The sequence below is a fragment of the Puma concolor genome, chromosome A1 (assembly GCF_028749965.1).
Source record: "Puma concolor isolate L17-30 chromosome A1, mPumCon1.1.hap2, whole genome shotgun sequence".
Classification (NCBI taxonomy): Eukaryota; Metazoa; Chordata; class Mammalia; order Carnivora; family Felidae; genus Puma; species Puma concolor.
Window position 1 is genome coordinate 51,211,850 of NC_141667.1, and position 21,340 is coordinate 51,233,189.

Consider the following 21,340-nt stretch of genomic DNA (forward strand, 5'->3'; position numbering starts at 1 on the left):
AGTGACTATCCCCAGGTTACACAGCTAGTAAACAACAGTGCCAGTGTAAAAACCCAGACACTCTGCTTCCACAGAATCCCTTTACTGCCTCTCTATACAACACTTCATAATAAAAAATCTTACATGTTCCTAATTAGGTTGCTATTTAAAAACTGTCCAACAGAATGTTACCATAACCATGACTGAAATAACAAGGAGCTAAACCTTTAATATAACTAGTATTTATGCAGAATTTTATCTACCTGTGTGTGGTGTCAGTCTTACCTGAACCAATTCTCTGTATGCAGACTTAGCAAGGTTATAAGGTACTAAAAGATTAGACCCAAGAAAATAGAGAACCTCCAATCCAGTAAAAATCATAGCAAATTTGTTGATGATAACAATGGTCTCCAGAGGAACAAGGCAGAGTCGTGCTAGCAGAGGAAGCATGTGAGCTGAAAACAGCCAAATCTGCTTCGTTTTCATGACACAGGAACATAAAGTACACACCACCAACTGACCTAAAATGGGGAGGAGAATGCATTTAAGATTTGGTATTCACAAAATAAAAGCAAAAGATAATGCCAATAAGCATGATGACACAGCTTTTGAAAAAGTCTAATTAAGATCTCCTAGGTAACAGTCTAAATCAAATTTTTACCTCATCTGACCATGATTACATATTCATATGTCCCGTCAATTCTGAGCATCAATTCCCTAGGTACTGATCTGAAAAAAGCAGTACAAATATCCACTAGTCTTCATCACATTTCAGATGACATATATAATACAAAAAACGTTTTTTTAAATGTCTAGCTCAGTATTATAATAATTCAATTACTACTGTTTACATATAGCTCTTTTCACAAAGGTCCATCAATATTTAATTGTTCTGGTTGATAGGTAAAAGCATAAAATCCAAGAGATACAGTTACTTCTCTAAGATCATGATGCGACAAAATTCATTGAGATTTTCAAGCTTTAATTACGTTTACAGGATCATGCAAGCCTTCCCAAAGGACTCAATAATGAAAGTAAAACTTTGTTTAAGCAACAAATTCTTCTCAGATGATTAGGCATGATCATTATAGAAAAGTTAGAAAATACAGAGAAATAAAAAGGGAAAACTCAATTTCTTATAGTCCAGTATCTTTGGTCAATTAAAGCACTGCATAGAGAGTCTAAGCATTGTGTCTGAAACCTAGTAAGTGCTCAACAAAACTTAGCTATTCATACTGTTTTCAGATTTATTCTATGCAAGTGAATATACAAGTGTTTTATTATATAAATGAGATTACAGTGTACACACTACAGTTTTTTCAGTTAATACATATAATCCATGTAGCTCTCCCCATACCAATAAACATATACACTTTTTTTTTTTAGTTGTATGGCATATTACACTGAATGTGTATGAAACAGTATTAGCATTTGGCTGTTTTCAAATAGTTCATAATTATAAAATGCTTTGTTATGAATAAGCCTGATGTTTAACGCTTATGACATCCTCATATACTTGGAGCACATTTCCTAATATCTTCTTAGACTAAATTCCTAAAAGTGTAATTACTGAGTCAGAAGAAACCTTTAAGACTTTGACACATACAATCAGACGGCCCTACAGAAACAAAACACCCAGGGTACAGGGTGCGCATTTTTCTACTGACTTGCCAACAGTAAAAATAATTTAAAGAAGGAATATTTCCTAGGATTTTCTAAATATTGCATTTTGTTGATTACCAATTACAAATAAGTACATAAAAATAATTTGCAATTATTTGGTGAAATGCTTGTTTACATTCTTTGGCCATTTCTACTGGGGAATGTAGCCTTCTATGTTTTGACTAAGATATTAATTTCCTTTGTCACATGACTATATTTTCCCAATTATTTGAATATTTTAATAATTTTTTCTCTTACAGAAGTTTTTACTGTAAATAGTCAAACCTATCAAACCTTTTCCTTCATGGTTTCTACCTTTGGTGCCATGGTTAATCACATGGGTTCTCCTACTTAAGATTATACAAGTAATCATGTACATTTAAAAAAAAATTTTTTTTTAATGTTTATTTATTTTTGGGAGAGAGACAGAGTGTGAGCGGGGAAGGGCAGAGAGAGAGGGAGATAAAGTAGGCTCCAGGCTCCGAGCTGTCTGCAGAGCCTGATATAGGGCTCGAACTCACGAACCATGAGATCATGGCCTCATGGTCAAAGTCGGATGCTTAACCTACTGAGCCAACCAGGTGCCCCACCTACGTTTTCTTTTATTATTCTTTATTTTAAAAATTAATACATTTGGAATTTATTTTAGAATAAGGTAAAATTGGAATTTATTTTAGAATAATTTATTTTAGAATTTCAGTACTTATAAATCTTCACTTAATATAACCAGGTGATTCAAGCTTAAGAAACACTACTGTCCCATGAAAGACAAAAACCAAAACAAACAAAAAAAGATCTCAGAGGAAATGGATAATTCAAGGAATAAAAGAAAGCTTCAAAGAGATAAATGATATATCTATGAAATAAAAAAAGACTGTCATAATAAAAAGAATTCAATGAAAAAAGTTCCTGGATATTAAAAATATACAACAACAAAAAAAGATCTAAGTGTGTTTTTCCAGATGTTTTAGTCAGTTGTCTCAAAACTAGCTACTGGAATCATCCAATTCTTTTCTTATTACTTTGAAATGCCATTCTAGTATACCTTCAAATTTTTTGTATATTTGAGTCTGTGTCAGAACTTGCTATTTTTTTTAAATTTGAGAGTGAGCGAGCACACATGTGAGGGGGGAAGGGCAGAAAAATGAGAGAGAGAGAGAGAGAGAGAAAGATAGGGAGGAGGTGGAGGAGGAAGAGGAGGAGGAGGAGGAGAAAAAGAAAGAATCCCAAGCAGGTTCCAGGCTGACAGCGGGGAGCCCAATGCAGGGCTCAGTCTCAGGAACCATGAGATCACGACCTGAGCTGAAACCAAGAGTTGGATGTTTAGCTTACTGAGCTACCCAGGCACCCTAGAATTTACTATTTTTCTTTTTTCAACACTCTACTCTGATGACAGTACCACACTGTCCACTGTCCCATTTCACTGACTGGACAAGTCTCCTCTCATTGCTCTTTTTAAAATTTTATGAAAATTCTTGAACATGTTATCTTCCAGATTAAGAATCACATAGTCAAATTCTCTTCCTTCTTGCCAATGAAGGGCAAAACAATACTTTGAGATTTTTGTTTTGTGTTCAATCTGTATTACTGTTACAAGAATACAAAAATGGCAACCATTTTTACACAAAGCTAAAAACATTTATTAACAATCTACCATGTTATAATGTGGTATTTTCTCCCACAAATATTAATCTTAGCCTTTAAAGAACTGATATCTAAATAATGTGAAAAATATTCATAAATGTATAAAAGGAGGAAAACCCACAATACTAAAAAAAAAATAAATAAGAGCAAAACAAAACAGGAGGAGTGGCCACCAAGTGAGATATGAGAACAACATTTTAGAGCACAGAAAACAAAGAGATAGGAGGCAACGAACTGTGGTTTTAAGCCAAGCCATTACTCTTTTCCCCACCCTGGGGGGAAGACTGAGGTTTACTGGAGAGACTGCAACAGGCACCTGGACATGACCATGCACACACAGCCCTGAGCAGAGAGGAGATGCCCAAATGAAAAGAGGGGATTAAAACAAAAGTCTGCACCCTGAGAGATGAAATCTTTCTAGATATCCAAACATGCTGCCATGTTTATTGTTACCCATTCTAGTCACTGACATCAGCCTCCCCCACAGGGAATACAAAGATTCCTATGTGGGGAAAATGACCAAGTCCAAGTGAAAAGACATACAAATACTCAAAAACAGCCAATCCCACTTCAACATCAACTGTGAAACATACCAGTTGGTAAGCCCTAAAGAGATTCTAATCAACAACTTAACTCACTTTAATACAAATGATCAGCTAAGGACCTCCAGATATTTAAATAAAATTTATGGTTTAGTCAGCCTCAGATGAGGCCTAGAAATCAGTATTTATAAATCTTTACCAAATATAACCAGGAATCAAATCCAGGCTTAAGAAACACTACTATCCCATGAAAGACAAACACCAAAAAAAACCAGAAAAAAAGATCTCAGAGGAAATGGATAATTCAAGAATAAAAGAAAGCTTCAAAGAGATAAGTGATATACCTAAGAAATAAAAAAAAGACTCTCACAGTAAAAAGAAACTTCAATGAAAACAAGCTCATGGATATTAACAATATACAACAAAAAAAGGTACAATAAGAGGGCTGGACGATAAAGTTGGGAAATCTCAGAAAGTTAATCAAAAGACAGAGAGGGGAGAAAAAAAGGAAAATAGAACAGTAAGAAAGTTAGGGGGTCAATGTAGGAGGAACATTACCCAGTTCACAGGATTTCTAGAGAGGGCCAAGAGAGAAAGTAGCAGGGCCAACACAGCTGTGACTAGAAAGGAGAGGCCTGTGGGGAGCTGGTACAGGAACGTGGAACAGAGTGGTACAGAAGAGAGCCAGTGTTTATCATAAAACTGGTAGGTCTCAACTTTTAAAAACAAGCATATTTCTTTGATTAAAAAATTAGCAAAAACTCGAAAAGAAAGTACTCAGAGGAAATGCTTTAATGCTAGGAATAATTAGGAATGTTCACTCTCACACATTTTATTTTCACTGTACTCACCGCTATGGTATTTAAATTTCCCGTTCAGCATGATATAAACTTCCTCTACACTCTGAAAATTCCCCGAAATCTATGCCAACACATTCAGTGCTCAACTCTGGGGTTGCAGACTTCATTTTCTTTCAGAGAAGACTATGACTCATATGCTATGATTCTCTTTAACAGAAGACCACTTCTCCTATTTAGGTGAAAAAAGGAAGGAGCAGAAATCTTTCCTATAGCTCCAAAAGAACGGGAAGTTGTTTAAATTGATGTGCCTATTCCAATTGGGAATTCTGAATAAATCAAAATCACAAAGTAATCTTTGGATTTCAGGATTCCACTATTAGAAATAGCTCCCAGAAGTCTGCAACTCTAAGAAATGATGGCATATTAATATTACTCAGTTTTTCATTAAAAGCTCATTAATGAAACAGAAGAAAATAGAAAGTACCTTTAAAATCCAAATTGGAAGAAAATATAGTGCTTAACAGTTTATGGATTTTATTTCCAATTAATTGAATCTTAGCTGAGTAAACAGAGTATCATAACCACTGATGGCAAAAATTTAAGGAAATGTTTCAAGTTTGTACTATATTGCATCCATCACGGAATAAAAAATAATACCTTACGAGCTCTTTAACCTTTCAAATACACTTGACACTTGCACAATGCAAGGGCTGTTCAATGTTCAACATTGTTCAACAATGTATTTGTTCAAGGATGCAGAGTTGAAAATGCTTGCATAACTTTTGACTCTCCAAATATTAACTACTTAAAGCCTACAGCCTACTGTTGACTGGAATTGTTACCAATAACATAACACATATTTTGTATGTTATATGTAATACATACTATATTCTTATATAATAAAGTAAGCTAAGGAAAAGAGAACGTTATTAAGCAAATCCTAAGGAAAATGATTTTAAAATCCACTCTGTGAAGGGACTCCTGGGTGGCTCAGTCTATCAAGCATCCGACTCTTGGTTTCAGCTCAGGTCATGATCTCACAGTTGGTGAGATCAAGCCCTGCATCGGGCTCTGTGCTGACAGCGTGGAGCCTGCTTGGGATTTCCTCTCCTTCTCTCTGCCCTTTCCCCACTCACTCACTCTCTCTCTCTCAAAAAATAAATACACATTAAAAAATTATTTAAAATCCACTCTGTGAAGTTTAGTGTTCTCCTGCCCCTAAGCCAGATCCTATAACTTTTCTAATCTAACTTAGGTTACACAGTCCCAATTGAACAATGACTAAAACTCTGAAACTGATTTAGTTCAGGCTTTTCCCTTATGTTAGCTCAGGCCCCCTATGGGACTATAGATGGAAAACCTGCAACTGTGAGGGGGATGAAGAAGTTATGGCAGGCTTTGCCCTCTTTCTATGCCAGCACCGCTGCCCTCTCTTCCTGACTTACCTAGGCTTGAAGCATGTAGGAAAGAAGGAGAGTGGGTAGTAGGAAATTCTTACTGGACTATGCTCTTACAGAGATTGGGTGTTGGTGCTCCCTGAAGCGGGAACACTTAAAACTTATCCTCTTTTCTCTTGAGCATTTTTATGGGTTCTTCTCAGATTGTTCCTATCACGGTGGCTCTCCCACCCTTAGTATTTGTTATGTACCCTTCCTCTGGCTGTTTCTGGTTCTTTGCTGAACTCTTGGAGGTTCAATCCCTGTTGGAGCCTTATCCTTCTAAAGTCCCTCTTAGAAAGACCTAAAAAAATCCCATAGACTCTTGGGGCCCTTAACTAGTTCACAACAAATTAACATCCTTTGCCTACCCAGATTAGAAGATACAAAAGAACCCCAAAAGACATTTTCACTATGCCCATAGTCAGAAAACTCACAGCAAGCCAACTCACTCATATATATATACACACACACACATATATATATGTTAACAATAAATATATATAACATACCCCAAAGATTATCATATAAAAACATTCAATCTGCATTAAAAAAAAGACATTTTGCATCCTTTTTTGTACTAAGTCTTAGAAAGTAGGTATGTGTGTTTTACACTTATAGCGTATCTTAATTTGGACTAGCCACATTTCAAGAGCTCGATAGCTACATTTAATTTTATTTTTTTAATGTTTGCTTATTTATTTTGAGAGAGAGAGAGAGAAAGAGTGAGGGAGGTACAGAGATAGAGAGAATCCCAAGCAGGCTCCACACTGTCAGCACAGAGCCTGACGTGGGGCTCAATCTCACAAACCATGAGACAATGAGCTGAGCTGAAATCAAGAGTTGGACACTTAACCGATTAAGCCACCCAGGTACCCCATATGTGGCTAATTTTGGATGGTGCAGCTTTAGATTTTCAAAGTGTGGGTCAGTTCACAGTATCCCCCCCCTAAACCGCAGAAGACATGTGACTCTCCAAATGGTCTTCTGCTGACTTCTCTAAATGTGAATGGCTGGGGAGGTATTTCAGAGCAAACAGCTCTCTAAAGAAATTCTCCTTAATCTCCAACATTTAATTTTGCAAGACCCTCTATATGGGTGAGTGTAAAAGTCATAAAATATATTTTCTCTCACTTCCTTTTGTATAATTCCGGCATGGTAGGCAGGGTCTAGTACATCACTTGGGACTCTCTATATTATTTTTGGGTCTTAGCTAACACTCCTATTTTTAACATTCTACTACCTAAATATTTCAATCAGGTCTCAAGTTCTTGACATTTCTGGCAACTTATTTTTGAATACAGTGATGGCTCTCAATAACAATAAAGACATTACATATTTAATTTTAATCTTATAAAATAATAATTAGCTTTATTTAAAAATTAACCTTCTAAATCGTTAAAATATCATTAAAAAAGCACAAGCAACTATAGGCTACGTATGATTATTAGCATGTAAAAAAATAATAAGTAAGGTTGCTCTCCACCTACACTTTCAATTCTTTTCTAATACTTACCTATTAAGGCTGTGGTAAACCGATTCATGGAGAGAGGTTCTAAATACATTGGTCCTTCATAGGCAGACTCCAGTTCACTCCTGACGTAGTCCCTAAATAAATAAAATGGTAATAACAGATACATAACAAGCACATATGGAAAAGAAAAGCAACTAAAGCACAGTGTTCTTATAAAAAGCATATTATGTTAATAACACTTCTTTCCACATCTACATTAAGGAAAATTTTAGGTATAAAAAACTAGGTAAAGATGGTCTTCATTTCCTTCTTCCACACATGGATTAGAATTTACTGCATCTGAATTTTACTATGCAGAGAAGACAGCCAAAAATCTACTCTGTGGGATTTTCTTTTTTCCCATGGCCTTGTTAAATAATATTCCCAGTAAAAAAACATTTGAGAAACCATCCCTCAACCCTATTACTTAAGTGATAATACCCAATAATATTACATCAAATTTCCCCTCTTTTGGCTCTCTTCCACCATCCCACCTATCTTACTTTCCCCAAAGTTTTATCCCCAATTATTCTTAGTTATAGGTAAAATCACAAACTAAGTAGAAAACTGGCTCACAGGACAATCCTTAAAAATTGTCACTTTCAACTCTATCAAGAATCTATAATTAGACTTATAATAAAGTAGGCTACAGATTTATTTTGAATCAAATTTTAAATCACATCAAATATTCCTTTTAAAATTTAAATGATGTTAAATGACATGTGATTACTGAGAAATAAGTAGAGAAAAAAAAAGTCTTTCCACACTGAGAAAACAGAACTTTCAGTGCACAGCCAAGAAGCACAAAAAGGGGGAATTTAATTTATCAGCAAGTTAAAACAGTAATACTAGAAGACTGTTAAGTTCTTTTGACATCATCGTAAGGGAACTGTGTAAAAAAATTCTCCTTTTCTTCAATTATTGAATGCTTTATCCACTGTATTTAAAAGAATCTGAATGTTTCAGTATTTCTGAACAAACCCACAGCTATATTTACTTTTTCCATGAAATTACTTCCTATTAGGCAATCAAGTTGAATTCCTTTAGTGTAGCATAGCCAAACAAGAAATGACCCTTACATAATCCAAAAGGAGAATACTGTCAAAAAACCAAAATAAGTTTTATGAACAGAAGCAGTTTGAGGGACAATTTACAAAAATCAATAATGGACCTAAATTCATGGGAGATTTAGTAATTCTCCTCTATCACTCTATGATGACCACTTCTAACAAATAATATATTAATAGTCTCTTTTTACTGAAATTCTCAAGACGAATGATTTTTTTTAATTTTTTTTTTAACGTTTATTTATTTTTGAGACAGAGAGAGAGAGAGAGCATGAACGGGGTAGGGGCAGAGAGAGAAAGGGAGACACAGAATCGGAAGCAGGTTCCAGGCTGTGAGCCATCAGCCCAGAGCCCGACGCAGGGCTCGAACTTGCGGACCGTGAGATCGTGACCTGAGCCGAAGTCGGACGCTTAACCGACTGAGCCACCCAGGCGCCCCTCAAGACGAATGATTTTAATGCAGTGCTGGCCAACCAGGGGTGATTTTGACCCCAAGGGGCATTATGCACTGTCTGAAGACATTTTTAGCTGTCACAATTTAAAGGGTTGGGGGTGCTCTGAGCACCTAGGCCAAGATGCTGCCACAACATCCTATCTCCAGTGCACAGGACAGCCCTATAACAAAGGATTACTCAGTCCAGAGGTCAGTGCTCAAAACCCTGTGAGAAGTACAAATGCTACACATGCAAATAACATATAAATATCTGAATGCTATCTTACTAGATAACCACCAACATAAAATTACTACATTTTACAAAGTTTTAGGACAGAAAACTGAAGAATTAAGAGAATTATGAAATTTACAATAAAATACACATATAAATATCACTTAAAATTTATGAAGTCTTTGAAAATGCTATTAAAGAAAAAAATTTATCTTTAAAAAAGTTTATTTAGTCTTTATTTATTTTTAATAGAACCAAGGCGAGTGAGGAGTAGAGAGAGAGGGAGACACAGAATCTGAAGCAGGCTCCAGGCTCTGAGCTGTCAGCACAAAGCCTGATGCAGGGCTTGAACCCACATACCATGAGCTCATGACCTGAGCCTAAGTCAGTCGCCCAACCGTCTGAGTCACCCAGGCGCCCCCAAATAAATTCGTATTTAAAAGAGTTCTAATTCTGAGTCCAAGACCTCTGAAGGCAAATAATTTCTTTGTGGCCATCTCATATCCTTCTCCAACAGATCCAGTTAAAAGAGGGGAAACCCACAAAGACAAAAAGCAGATTGATGCTTGCCAGGGGCTGAGGGGGAGGGGAGGGGAGGGAAAATGGAAAAGACGTAATATGTACTGGGTTTTATCGTGGGGTGATGGTTGTACATTATGAAGGTAGTATATGCCAATGAACTGTTCACTTTAAAGGTTAATTTTATGTGAATTTCACTTCAATACAAAGGGAATGGGGTGACTACAGGAATTCCATCCCCAAGGGGAAGAGCCAAAAGGTGTCCCCGAAGGGTTCAGTGCCCAGGAAATCTTTCCTAGTAACGTGGGGGGTGGAAACTGCAGAGTTGGTCTCCCTGACATGTTTTCTCTCCCTTGTTTGCTTTTGTCATCATATTATTGATGTTTTATATATAACTCAGCAAACCCATTACTCTAGAATTTCTTATTGCCGAGACATTTGTTAATTGTTTTGCATTATTTCCTAGCCTACTTTACTTTATTTTTTAGCACTTCTTTGTCTTCTTTAGAGCCTCTAATCTTAAATTCTGACTTTACATAACAAAACCTGTAAAGAAAATCAACATTCTCCATGTTTTTTGGCCTCACAAAAAATATACCATATACATAATATGTTGTTAGCACACTGCTACCCTCTGGGAATACTACAGTAGACAGGAAAGTAACAATTCCTGTTAGCATGAAGCTTTACAAACCAGGAAGAGAGACCTACGATTACTAGATTAATACTAATAATAATTACAATTATATAATTACAATTACAATAATAATTATAATTGTGATAAATGCTATAAAAATATAGAATGAGGGGCGCCTGGGTGGCTCAGTCGGTTAAGTGTCCAACTTCAGCTCAGGTCATGATCTCACAGTTTGTGATTTCAGGGCCTCGCACTGGGCTCTGTGCTGACAGCTCAGAGCCTGGAGACTGCTTTGGATTCTGTGTCTCCTCTCTCTGCCCCTCCCTGCTCCTGCTGTCTCTCTCTCAAAAATGAATAAAAATATAAAAAAAAATTTTTAATATAGAATGATTTTTTTTCTCTTTTTCACTCTCCGTATTTCGTGACTTTGTGATTTAGTGAAATTATAGGGACTAAGGGAGATCTGTCTTCCAAAAGAATAATCAACCGTTAGGCCTTAAAGACAACACCACAGTGTTGAACAGCTTCTTACCACTAGCTCTCTGGGCTGCCCTCCTCTAGAACCCTAAGAGAACAGCTCTCCTCAATGCTGCAACCCCTCCTCAATGCTACTGGAGCAATCATCCTACCACAGAAATTAACATCTTCTCAAGGTACCTCAGACCCTTTCTCCTTTGCTCCACTCCTGTCTCTCAAGATGGTCCTTCACAATCTTTCCTGTCTGGCTGACTCATCAATAAGCCCCACCTCAAGAAAGACGGCCAGGGCCAGAAAGTCTGTAGTCCCTCTTTGGTCCCACTGAGCTTGGCTTGCCAGAGCCAGGGCAGTGGCTTTGGTGAGGGCTAAACTACTGGTCTCACCAAGGAGCCACTACTGAGCTGTCCCTTTTGAAAGAAGAATCTGGGCATTGTTGCACCCCAAACTATACAAGAGAACTTTAACATGGATCAGTATCTGAACAAAGATCTCCAAGTTATGAACAACTTCCCGGCATCTCATGCTGACAATGTAAACTCTTCATTACTAGTCTCTCAACAAAGTGGGTCATTCACAATATAAATAAACAAGATAGAAAGCCAAATAAAAAGAATCCAGAGAAGGAATTATCCAAAATTCCATGAGTCATTTTAGTCCAAAAATTACTCTGATGCAATAGCCATGAAATTCTAATTTTTAATAGAATTTAGTAACTATTTTACAACTGAATCAGGGGTACCTGCGTGGCTCGATCTGTTAAGCATCTGACTCTTGGTTTCAGCTCAGGTCGTGATCTCACAGTTCCTGAGTTCAAGCCCCCTATCAGGCTCAGTGCTGAGAGTGCAGAGCCTGCTTGGGATTCTCTCTCTTACCTCTCTGTTTCTCAAAATAAATAAATTAAAAAAAAAAAACAAACTTAAAAAAAAAAAGACTGAATCAGATGAAATGTTCAAAAGCAGTATATGGTTTTGTTTTTTGTTTTTTTTTAAGATTTACTTTTTGTGGGGAGGCACCTGGGTGACTCAGTAGGTTAAGCATCTGACTCTTGATTTCGGCTCAGGTCATGTCTGATGGTTCGTGGGAAATCACACTGGCATGGAGCCTGCTTGGGATTCTCTCTCTCCCTCTCTCTCTGCCCCTCCCTGCTTGCACATACATGCTCTCTCTCTCAAAATAAATAAACTTTAAAAAAAAAAAAAGATTCTTTTTTTTTTTTAAGTAATCTGTACACACAACCTGGGGCTCAAACTCACAAACCATAAGATCAAGAGTTGCACACTCCAACTGAGCCAGCCAAGCACCCCCAGTATTTGATTTTTCAATTTAGGAGATTTAAACAGTAAAATGTATTAAGTTGGTAGGAAGCAAGAATCCCTGCCATCTACTTGTAACTGAATTAAATCTTTCCCTTCCTAAACTTTTTTCATTTGTGCAATTTGTGCAATACTGACATCAATCCTGAGCACTAATAAACTAAACACTTTGAAAATCTACTTCTCTAGTTCCCTATGATAGCCTATTCTCCAGTGACTGAAATTGCTTTGGGTCTGAGGAGTGTGTAAGATACATGTAAAGGGCCTCAAGGATAGCTTGCAATTAGGAAAATACTTGCTATAAAGAGAAGCATACAAGTTATAAAGAATAAGTAACAACAATAAAACCTAGAAGCTTACCAATTCACCAACTGACCTTGTAACACTCTCTTAAGCAACCTAAACAACCTAGGAACAATCTGTACATTCTGGCCACTTAAAAGCTTTCAAACGGTTTAATTCAAAGAAACCTAATCTACTTTTACAGAGAATAAAGCTGTGAGCCCTTGAAGTTATCTTATGGAATATGTGCAAACAAAAGGCACTGCGCTCAATTTAAGAGATCCCAGATACTGAGATGTCCAACCCCTGGATCTGAGTACCTACTACACCCTAAGAAATGTACCAGTAATTGAATAATAATAGTTCATTTACTCAGGGCTTAATTATTTAAATCATCTCAGCCACCCTGCCCCTCTCTTTAGCTGCTTTCTGATCCCCTACTCAAATATTTAGCGTCTGGATCTGACAATGTTCAAAAGAAGAAAACATATCAAATACTGAAATGGGTCAATTTTATTCCCGTCAAAATTAAATTTTAAGTATATAATGATAAAATTCATTTTAACAATTCCTTTATCTAATAGCAGTGGTTCTCAACTGAGGAAAATTTTGTTCCCCAGGAGATCACACTGGCAATTAGGGGTGCTTTTTGGTTTCAGCACTGCTGGGGAGTGGTGCTCTACAAGCTAGTGAGCAGAGAGAGGCAAGTTAGCATTCTGTAATACACAAGACTGCCCCCACAGCAAATCAAGACCTAGCCCAAAATGCTAACAGTCCTGAAATACAGAAACTTTAAATTAGACAAGCTTTCATGAAATGGGGACCTAATTATCTACATTTCACACATAAATAACTCTTGGGAAAGTTTTACATTTGAAACAACACTTACATACCCAAGACTAGGATGAAAAGGAGTATGCTTTCAATCTTGTGAAACCCATGGACTCTAATTTAAATTATACATACACAAAACTGATATGATAGTTCATAAATCTAACAATAAAACAAAGAATTTAAGAATATTAGAGTTTAAAACATTTACAAAAAAAAAATTGTGATGTAAACCAAGACCACACCCCTCATAGGAATGGTCATGTCAGTTATAGTTTTTCTTTTTTCCCTGTAGTTCTGGATAGTTTCAATTTTATTTATTTATTTTTGTGTGTGAATATAATTTATTGTCCAATTGTCTTACATACAACACCCAGCAGTACTCATCCCAACAAGTGCCCTCCTCAATGCCCATCACTGTATTCCCCCCACCTTAGCTTGTTCTCTGTATTTCATAGTCTCTTGTAAAACAGACACATAGACCAATGGAATAAAATAGAAAACCCAGAATTGGACCCACAAATGTATGGCCAACTAATCTTTGACAAAGCAGGAAAGAGTATCCAATGGAAAAAAGACAGACTCTTTAACAAATGGTGCTGGGAGAACTGGACAGCAACATGCAGAAGAATGAAACTAAACCACCTTCTTACACCATACACAAAAATAAACTCAAAATGTTAATTAAAGACCTAAATGTGAGGCAGAAAACCATCAAAACCCTAGAGGAGAGGGGCGGCTGGGTGGCTCAGTCGTTTGAGCGTCCAACTTTGGCTCAGGTCATGATCTTAGGGTTTGTGGGTTGAAGCTCTGCGTTGGGCTCTGTGCTGACAGCTCAGAGCCTGGAGCCTGCTTTGGATTCTGTCTCCCTCCCTCTCTCTCTGCCCCTCCCCAACTCCTGCTCTCTCTCTCTCAAAATTAAATGAACATTAAAAAAAATTTTTTTTAAACAAAAAAAAAAACCCTAGAGGAGAAACAAAAAAAAAAACCCCAAAGAAAGAAACCTCTTTGACTTCAGCTGCAGCAAATTCTTACTCGACACATCTCCAAAGGCAAGGGAATTAAAAGCAAAAATGAACTATTGGGACCTCATCAAGATAAAAAGCTTCTGCACTGCAAAGGAAACAATCAACAAAACTAAGAGGACACCGCCGGAATGGGAAAAGATATTTGCAATGACATACTGGATAAAGGGCTAGTATCCAAAATCTACAAAGAACTTAACACCCGATAAATAATCCACTGGATAGTTTCAATTTTAAAGTAGGATTGATACTGGGAAATACATTCCTTACATCACTCAAAATGAGAAGCACAGTTTAGTAATTTTAAGAATTAAGGAACTTGAAATTTATCAAATTCTAATAAGCTTAAACAGAATATTAAATGTTCATATTATACCAACTATGGCCATGAATTTTCAAAAGTTTAGTTTCTCTGAACTAAAAGCTATATCCATTCTAGACATACTCTAAACAAGTTTTTATTCACTTAAGGATAATTAGCTTCATTATTTCTTAAATACATGTCTTAAGGGAAAATAGAAACTCAGCTTTTTAAAAGCTTATGAAATCTTCAATTTAAGAAATTAATATTTCCAAATGACTTATCCTATAGCCAGTTTTTCAAGTACCAAGTTAATTATTTAAATTATCCAAGTATCAATTCTCCTTTGTAGAACCATACTACACTTTGTCTTGATATAACCAGACTAGAGTGAATGGTAAAAAATATTTGTAAATCGTATAATTGTATAAAGAAGTTGTATCTAGCTAGAACTGAGTTGTATTACAACTGCATAATAATAATAATAATAATCATTAAATAATATTAAATAATAATAATGTTAAATGATTAACAAAGGATCCCAATAAATACTTTTCTAAAAGATTTACAAATGGTTAATGAACATATGAAAAGATGCTCAATACCATTAGCCATCAGGGAAGTACAAATCAAGACCACAATGAAATAATCACTTCACACTCACTATGATGGCTATACTAAAAATGACAGATGTCAACAAGTGTTGGCAAGGATGTGAGAAACTAGAACCCTTACACACTACTGGTAGAAATGTAAAATACTGAAGCCACTTCAGAAAATTAGTATAGCAGTTCCTCAAAAGGTTAAATGCAATTCCACCCCAAAGTATATGCCCAAGAAAAAAAAAGCATGTCCACAAAGCCTACTCATAATGTTCACAGCACTATTCGTAACAGTCAAAACGTGGAAAGAACCCAAGTGTCCATCAATTGATGGATGAATAAACAAAATGTGGTAATATTCATACAACAGAATACGATTTGGACAGACAAAATACTGATACAATTGCTACAACATGGATGAAAACATGCTAATTAAAAGAAGCCAGGCACAAAGTACCACACACTGTATATGTCTGTATGAAATGTCCAAAATAGGCCAATCCATAGAGACAGAAAATAGACTCACAGTTGCCTAGGCTGGGGGCAAGGGAATTAATGGAAAATGGTGAGTGACTGCTGACAGGTACAGGGTTTCTTTTTGGAGTGATAAAAATGTTCTAGGTGCGCCTGGGTGGCTCAGTCGGTTAAGTGTCCAACTTCAGCTCAGGTCACGATCTCGCGGTTCGCGGTTCGTGAGTTCAAGCCCCGCGTCGGGCTCTGGGCTGATGGCTCAGAGCCTGGAGCCTGCTTCCGATTCTGTGTCTCCCTCTCTCTCTGCCCCTCCCCCTTTCATGCTCTGTCTCTGTCTGTCCCAAAAATAAATAAACGTTAAAAAAAATAAATAAATAAAAAAATAAAAATGTTCTGGAGAGAGGGAAGATGGCGGCATAGGAGGACGCTGGGCTCACCGCGCGTCCTGCTGATCACTTAGATTCCACCTACACCTGCCTAAATAACCCAGAAAACCGCCAGAGGATTAGCAGAACGGAGTCGCCGGAGCCAAGCGCAGAGGAGAGGCCCACGGAAGAGGGTAGGAAGGGCCGCGAGGCGGTGCGCACTCCACGGACTGGCGGGAGGGAGCCGGGGCGGAGGGGCGGCTCGCCGGCCAAGCAGAGCCCCCGAGTCTGGCTTGCAAAAAGCGGAGGGGCCTGACGGACTGTGTTCCGACAGCTAGCGCGACTTAGCGTCTGGGAGGTCATAAGTTAACAGCTCTGCTCAGAAAGCGGGAAGGCTGGAGGACAAAGGGAAGGAGAGCTGCTGAGCCCCCGGACGACAGAGCTCAGTTTGGTGGGGAACAAAGGCGCTCGCAAGCGCCATCTCCCCCGCCCATCCCCAGCCAAAATCCCAAAGAGAACCAGTTCCTGCCAGGGAACTTGCTCGCTCCGCGCAAACACCCAACTCTGCGCTTCTGCGGAGCCAAACCTCCGGCAGCGGATCTGACTCCCTCCTGCTGCCACAGGGCCCCTCCTGAAGTGGAACACCTAAGGAGAAGCAAGCTAAGCCTGCCCCTCCTGCCCCCGTGCACCTTGCCTACCCACCCCAGCTAAGACACCAGATCCCCAGCATCACAAGCCTGGCAGTGTGCAAGTAGCCCAGACAGGCCACCCCACCCCACAGTGAATCCCGCCCCTAGGAGAGGGGAAGAGAAGGCACGCACCAGTCTGACTGTGGCCCCAGCGGTGGGCTGGGGGCAGACATCAGGTCTGACTGCGGCTCCGCCCACCAACTCCAGTTATACACCACAGCACAGGGGAAGTGCCCTGCAGGTCCTCACCACGCCAGGGACTATCCAAAATGACCAAGCGGAAGAATTCCCCTCAGAAGAATCTCCAGGAAATAACAACAGCTAATGAGCTGATCAAAAAGGATTTAAATAATATAACAGAAAGTGAATTTAGAATAATAGTCATAAAATTAATCGCTGGGCTTGAAAACAGTATAGCTGACAGCAGAGAATCTCTTGCTACAGAGATCAAGGGACTAAGGAACAGTCACGAGGAGCTGAAAAACGCTTTAAACGAAATGCATAACAAAATGGAAACCACCACGGCTCGGATTGAAGAGGCAGAGGAGAGAATAGGTGAACTAGAAGATAAAGTTATGGAAAAAGAGGAAGCTGAGAAAAAGAGAGATAAAAAAATCCAGGAGTATGAGGGGAAAATTAGAGAACTAAGTGATACACTAAAGAGAAATAATATACGCATAATAGGTATCCCAGAGGAGGAAGAGAGAGGGAAAGGTGCTGAAGGGGTACTTGAAGAAATAATAGCTGAGAACTTCCCTGAAGTGGGGAAGGAAAAAGGCATTGAAATCCAAGAGGCACAGAGAACTCCCTTCAGACGTAACTTGAATCGATCTTCTGCACAACATATCATAGTGAAACTGGCAAAATACAAGGATAAAGAGAAAATTCTGAAAGCAGCAAGGGGTAAACGTGCCCTCACATATAAAGGGAGACCTATAAGACTCGTGACTGATCTCTCTTTTGAAACTTGGCAGGCCAGAAAGAATTGGCACGAGATTTTCAGTGTGCTAGACAGAAAAAATATGCAGCCGAGAATCCTTTATCCAGCAAGTCTGTCATTTAGAATAGAAGGAGAGATAAAGGTCTTCCCAAACAAACAAAAACTGAAGGAATTTGTCACCACTAAACCAGCCCTACAAGAGATCCTAAGGGGGACCCTGTGAGACAAAGTACCAGAGACATCACTACAAGCATAAAACATACAGACATCACAATGACTCTAAACCCGTATCTTTCTATAATAACACTGAATGTAAATGGATTAAATGCGCCAACCAAAAGACATAGGGTATCAGAATGGATAAAAAAACAAGACCCATCTATTTGCTGTCTACAAGAGACTCATTTTAGACCTGAGGACACCTTTAGATTGAGAGTGAGGGGATGGAGAACTATTTATCATGCGACTGGAAGCCAAAAGAAAGCTGGAGTAGCATACTTATATCAGACAAACTAGACTTTAAATTAAAGGCTGTAACAAGAGATGAAGAAGGACATTATATAATAGTGACAGGGTCTATCCATCAGGAAGAGCTAACAATTATAAATGTGTATGCGCCGAATACCGGAGCGCCCAAATATATAAAACAATTACTCATAAACATAAGCAACCTTATTGATAAGAATGTGGTAATTGCAGGGGACTTTAACACCCCACTTACAGAAATGGATAGATCATCTAGACACACGGTCAATAAAGAAACAAGGGCCCTGAATGAGACATCGGATCAGATGGACTTGACAGATATATTTAGAACTCTGCATCCCAAAGCAACAAAATATACTTTCTTCTCGAGTGCACATGGAACATTCTCCAAGATAGATCATATACTGGGTCACAAAACAGCCCTTCATAAGTTTGCAAGAATTGAAATCATACCATGCATACTTTCAGACCACAATGCTATGAAGCTTGAAATCAACGACAGAAAAAAGTCTGGAAAACCTCCAAAAACATGGAGGTTAAAGAACACCCTACTAACGAATGAGTGGGTCAACCAGGCAATTAGAGAAGAAATTAAAAAATATATGGAAACAAACGAAAATGAAAATACAACAATCCAAACGCTTTGGGACGCAGCGAAGGCAGTCCTGAGAGGAAAATACATTGCAATCCAGGCCTATCTCAAGAAACAAGAAAAATCCCAAATACAAAATCTAACAGCACACCTAAAGGAAATAGAAGCAGAACAGCAAAGGCAGCCTAAACCCAGCAGAAGAAGAGAAATAATAAAGATCAGAGCAGAAATAAACAATATAGAATCTAAAAAAACTGTAGAGCAGATCAACGAAACCAAGAGTTGGTTTTTTGAAAAAATAAACAAAATTGACAAACCTCTAGCCAGGCTTCTCAAAAAGAAAAGGGAGATGACCCAAATAGATAAAATCATGAATGAAAATGGAATTATTACAACCAATCCCTCAGAGATACAAACAATTATCAGGGAATACTATGAAAAATTATATGCCAACAAATTGGACAACCTGGAAGAAATGGACAAATTCCTGAACACCCACACTCTTCCAAAACTCAATCAGGAGGAAATAGAAAGCTTGAACAGACCCATAACCAGCGAAGAAATTGAATCGGTTATCAAAAACCTCCCAACAAATAAGAGTCCAGGACCAGATGGCTTCCCAGGGGAGTTCTACCAGACGTTTAAAGCAGAGATAATACCTATCCTTCTCAAGCTATTCCAAGAAATAGAAAGGGAAGGAAAACTTCCAGACTCATTCTATGAAGCCAGTATTACTTTGATTCCTAAACCAGACAGAGACCCAGTAAAAAAAGAGAACTACAGGCCAATATCCCTGATGAATATGGATGCAAAAATTCTCAATAAGATACTAGCAAATCGAATTCAACGGCATATAAAAAGAATTATTCACCATGATCAAGTGGGATTCATTCCTGGGATGCAGGGCTGGTTCAACATTCGCAAATCAATCAACGTGATACATCACATTAACAAAAAAAAAGAGAAGAACCATATGATCCTGTCAATCGATGCAGAAAAGGCATTTGACAAAATCCAGCACCCTTTCTTAATAAAAACCCTTGAGAAAGTCGGGATAGAAGGAACATACTTAAAGATCATAAAAGCCATTTATGAAAAGCCCACAGCTAACATCATCCTCAACGGGGAAAAACTGAGAGCTTTTTCCCTGAGATCAGGAACACGACAGGGATGCCCACTCTCACCGCTGTTGTTTAACATAGTGCTGGAAGTTCTAGCATCAGCAATCAGACAGCAAAAGGAAATCAAAGGCATCAAAATTGGCAAAGATGAAGTCAAGCTTTCGCTTTTTGCAGATGACATGATATTATACGTGGAAAATCCGATAGACTCCACCAAAAGTCTGCTAGAACTGATCCATGAATTCAGCAAAGTTGCAGGATACAAAATCAATGTACAGAAATCAGTTGCATTCTTATACACTAACAATGAAGCAACAGAAAGACAAATAAAGAAACTGATCCCATTCACAATTGCACCAAGAAGCATAAAATACCTAGGAATCAATCTAACCAAAGATGTAAAGGATCTGTATGCTGAAAACTATAGAAAGCTTATGAAGGCAATTGAAGAAGATTTAAAGAAATGGAAAGACATTCCCTGCTCATGGATTGGAAGAATAAATATTGTCAAAATGTCAATACTACCCAAAGCTATCTACACATTCAATGCAATCCCAATCAAAATTGCACCAGCATTCTTCTCGAAACTAGAACAAGCAATCCTAAAATTCATATGGAACCACAAAAGGCCCCGAATAGCCAAAGTAATTTTGAAGAAGACCAAAGCAGGAGGCATCACAATCCCAGACTTTAGCCTCTACTACAAAGCTGTCATCATCAAGACAGCATGGTATTGGCACAAAAACAGACACATAGACCAATGGAATAGAATAGAAACCCCAGAACTAGACCCACAAACGTATGGCCAACTCATCTTTGACAAAGCAGGAAAGAACATCCAATGGAAAAAAGACAGTCTCTTTAACAAATGGTGCTGGGAGAACTGGACAGCAACATGCAGAAGGTTGAAACTAGACCACTTTCTCACACCATTCACAAAAATAAACTCAAAATGGATAAAGGACCTGAATGTGAGACAGGAAACCATCCAAACCTTAGAGGAGAAAGCAGGAAAAGACCTCTCTGACCTCAGCCGTAGCAATCTCTTACTCGACACATCCCCAAAGGCAAGGGAATTAAAAGCAAAAGTGAATTACTGGGACCTTATGAAGATAAAAAGCTTCTGCACAGCAAAGGAAACAACCAACAAAACTAAAAGGCAACCAACGGAATGGGAAAAGATATTTGCAAATGACATATCGGACAAAGGGCTAGTATCCAAAATCTATAAAGAGCTCACCAAACTCCACACCCGAAAAGCAAATAACCCAGTGAAGAAATGGGCAGAAAACATGAATAGACACTTCTCTAAAGAAGACATCCGGATGGCCAACAGGCACATGAAAAGATGTTCAGCGTCGCTCCTTATCAGGGAAATACA

At 38.1% G+C, this 21,340-nt stretch overlaps 1 protein-coding gene across 1 annotated transcript in view; it reads right to left on the minus strand.

Moving 5' to 3' along the window:
• The window catches only part of RNF145 (ring finger protein 145), a 64,520-nt gene that overhangs the window by 21,655 nt on the left and 21,525 nt on the right, over window positions 1-21,340 (minus strand). The window contains exons 4-5 of the mRNA XM_086705361.1: window positions 7,580-7,671; window positions 265-500 (exon numbers count right to left, since the gene is read on the minus strand). Of these exons, the coding sequence (XP_086561487.1) occupies window positions 265-500; window positions 7,580-7,671 (328 nt within the window). The remainder of the gene's footprint in view (window positions 1-264; window positions 501-7,579; window positions 7,672-21,340) is intronic.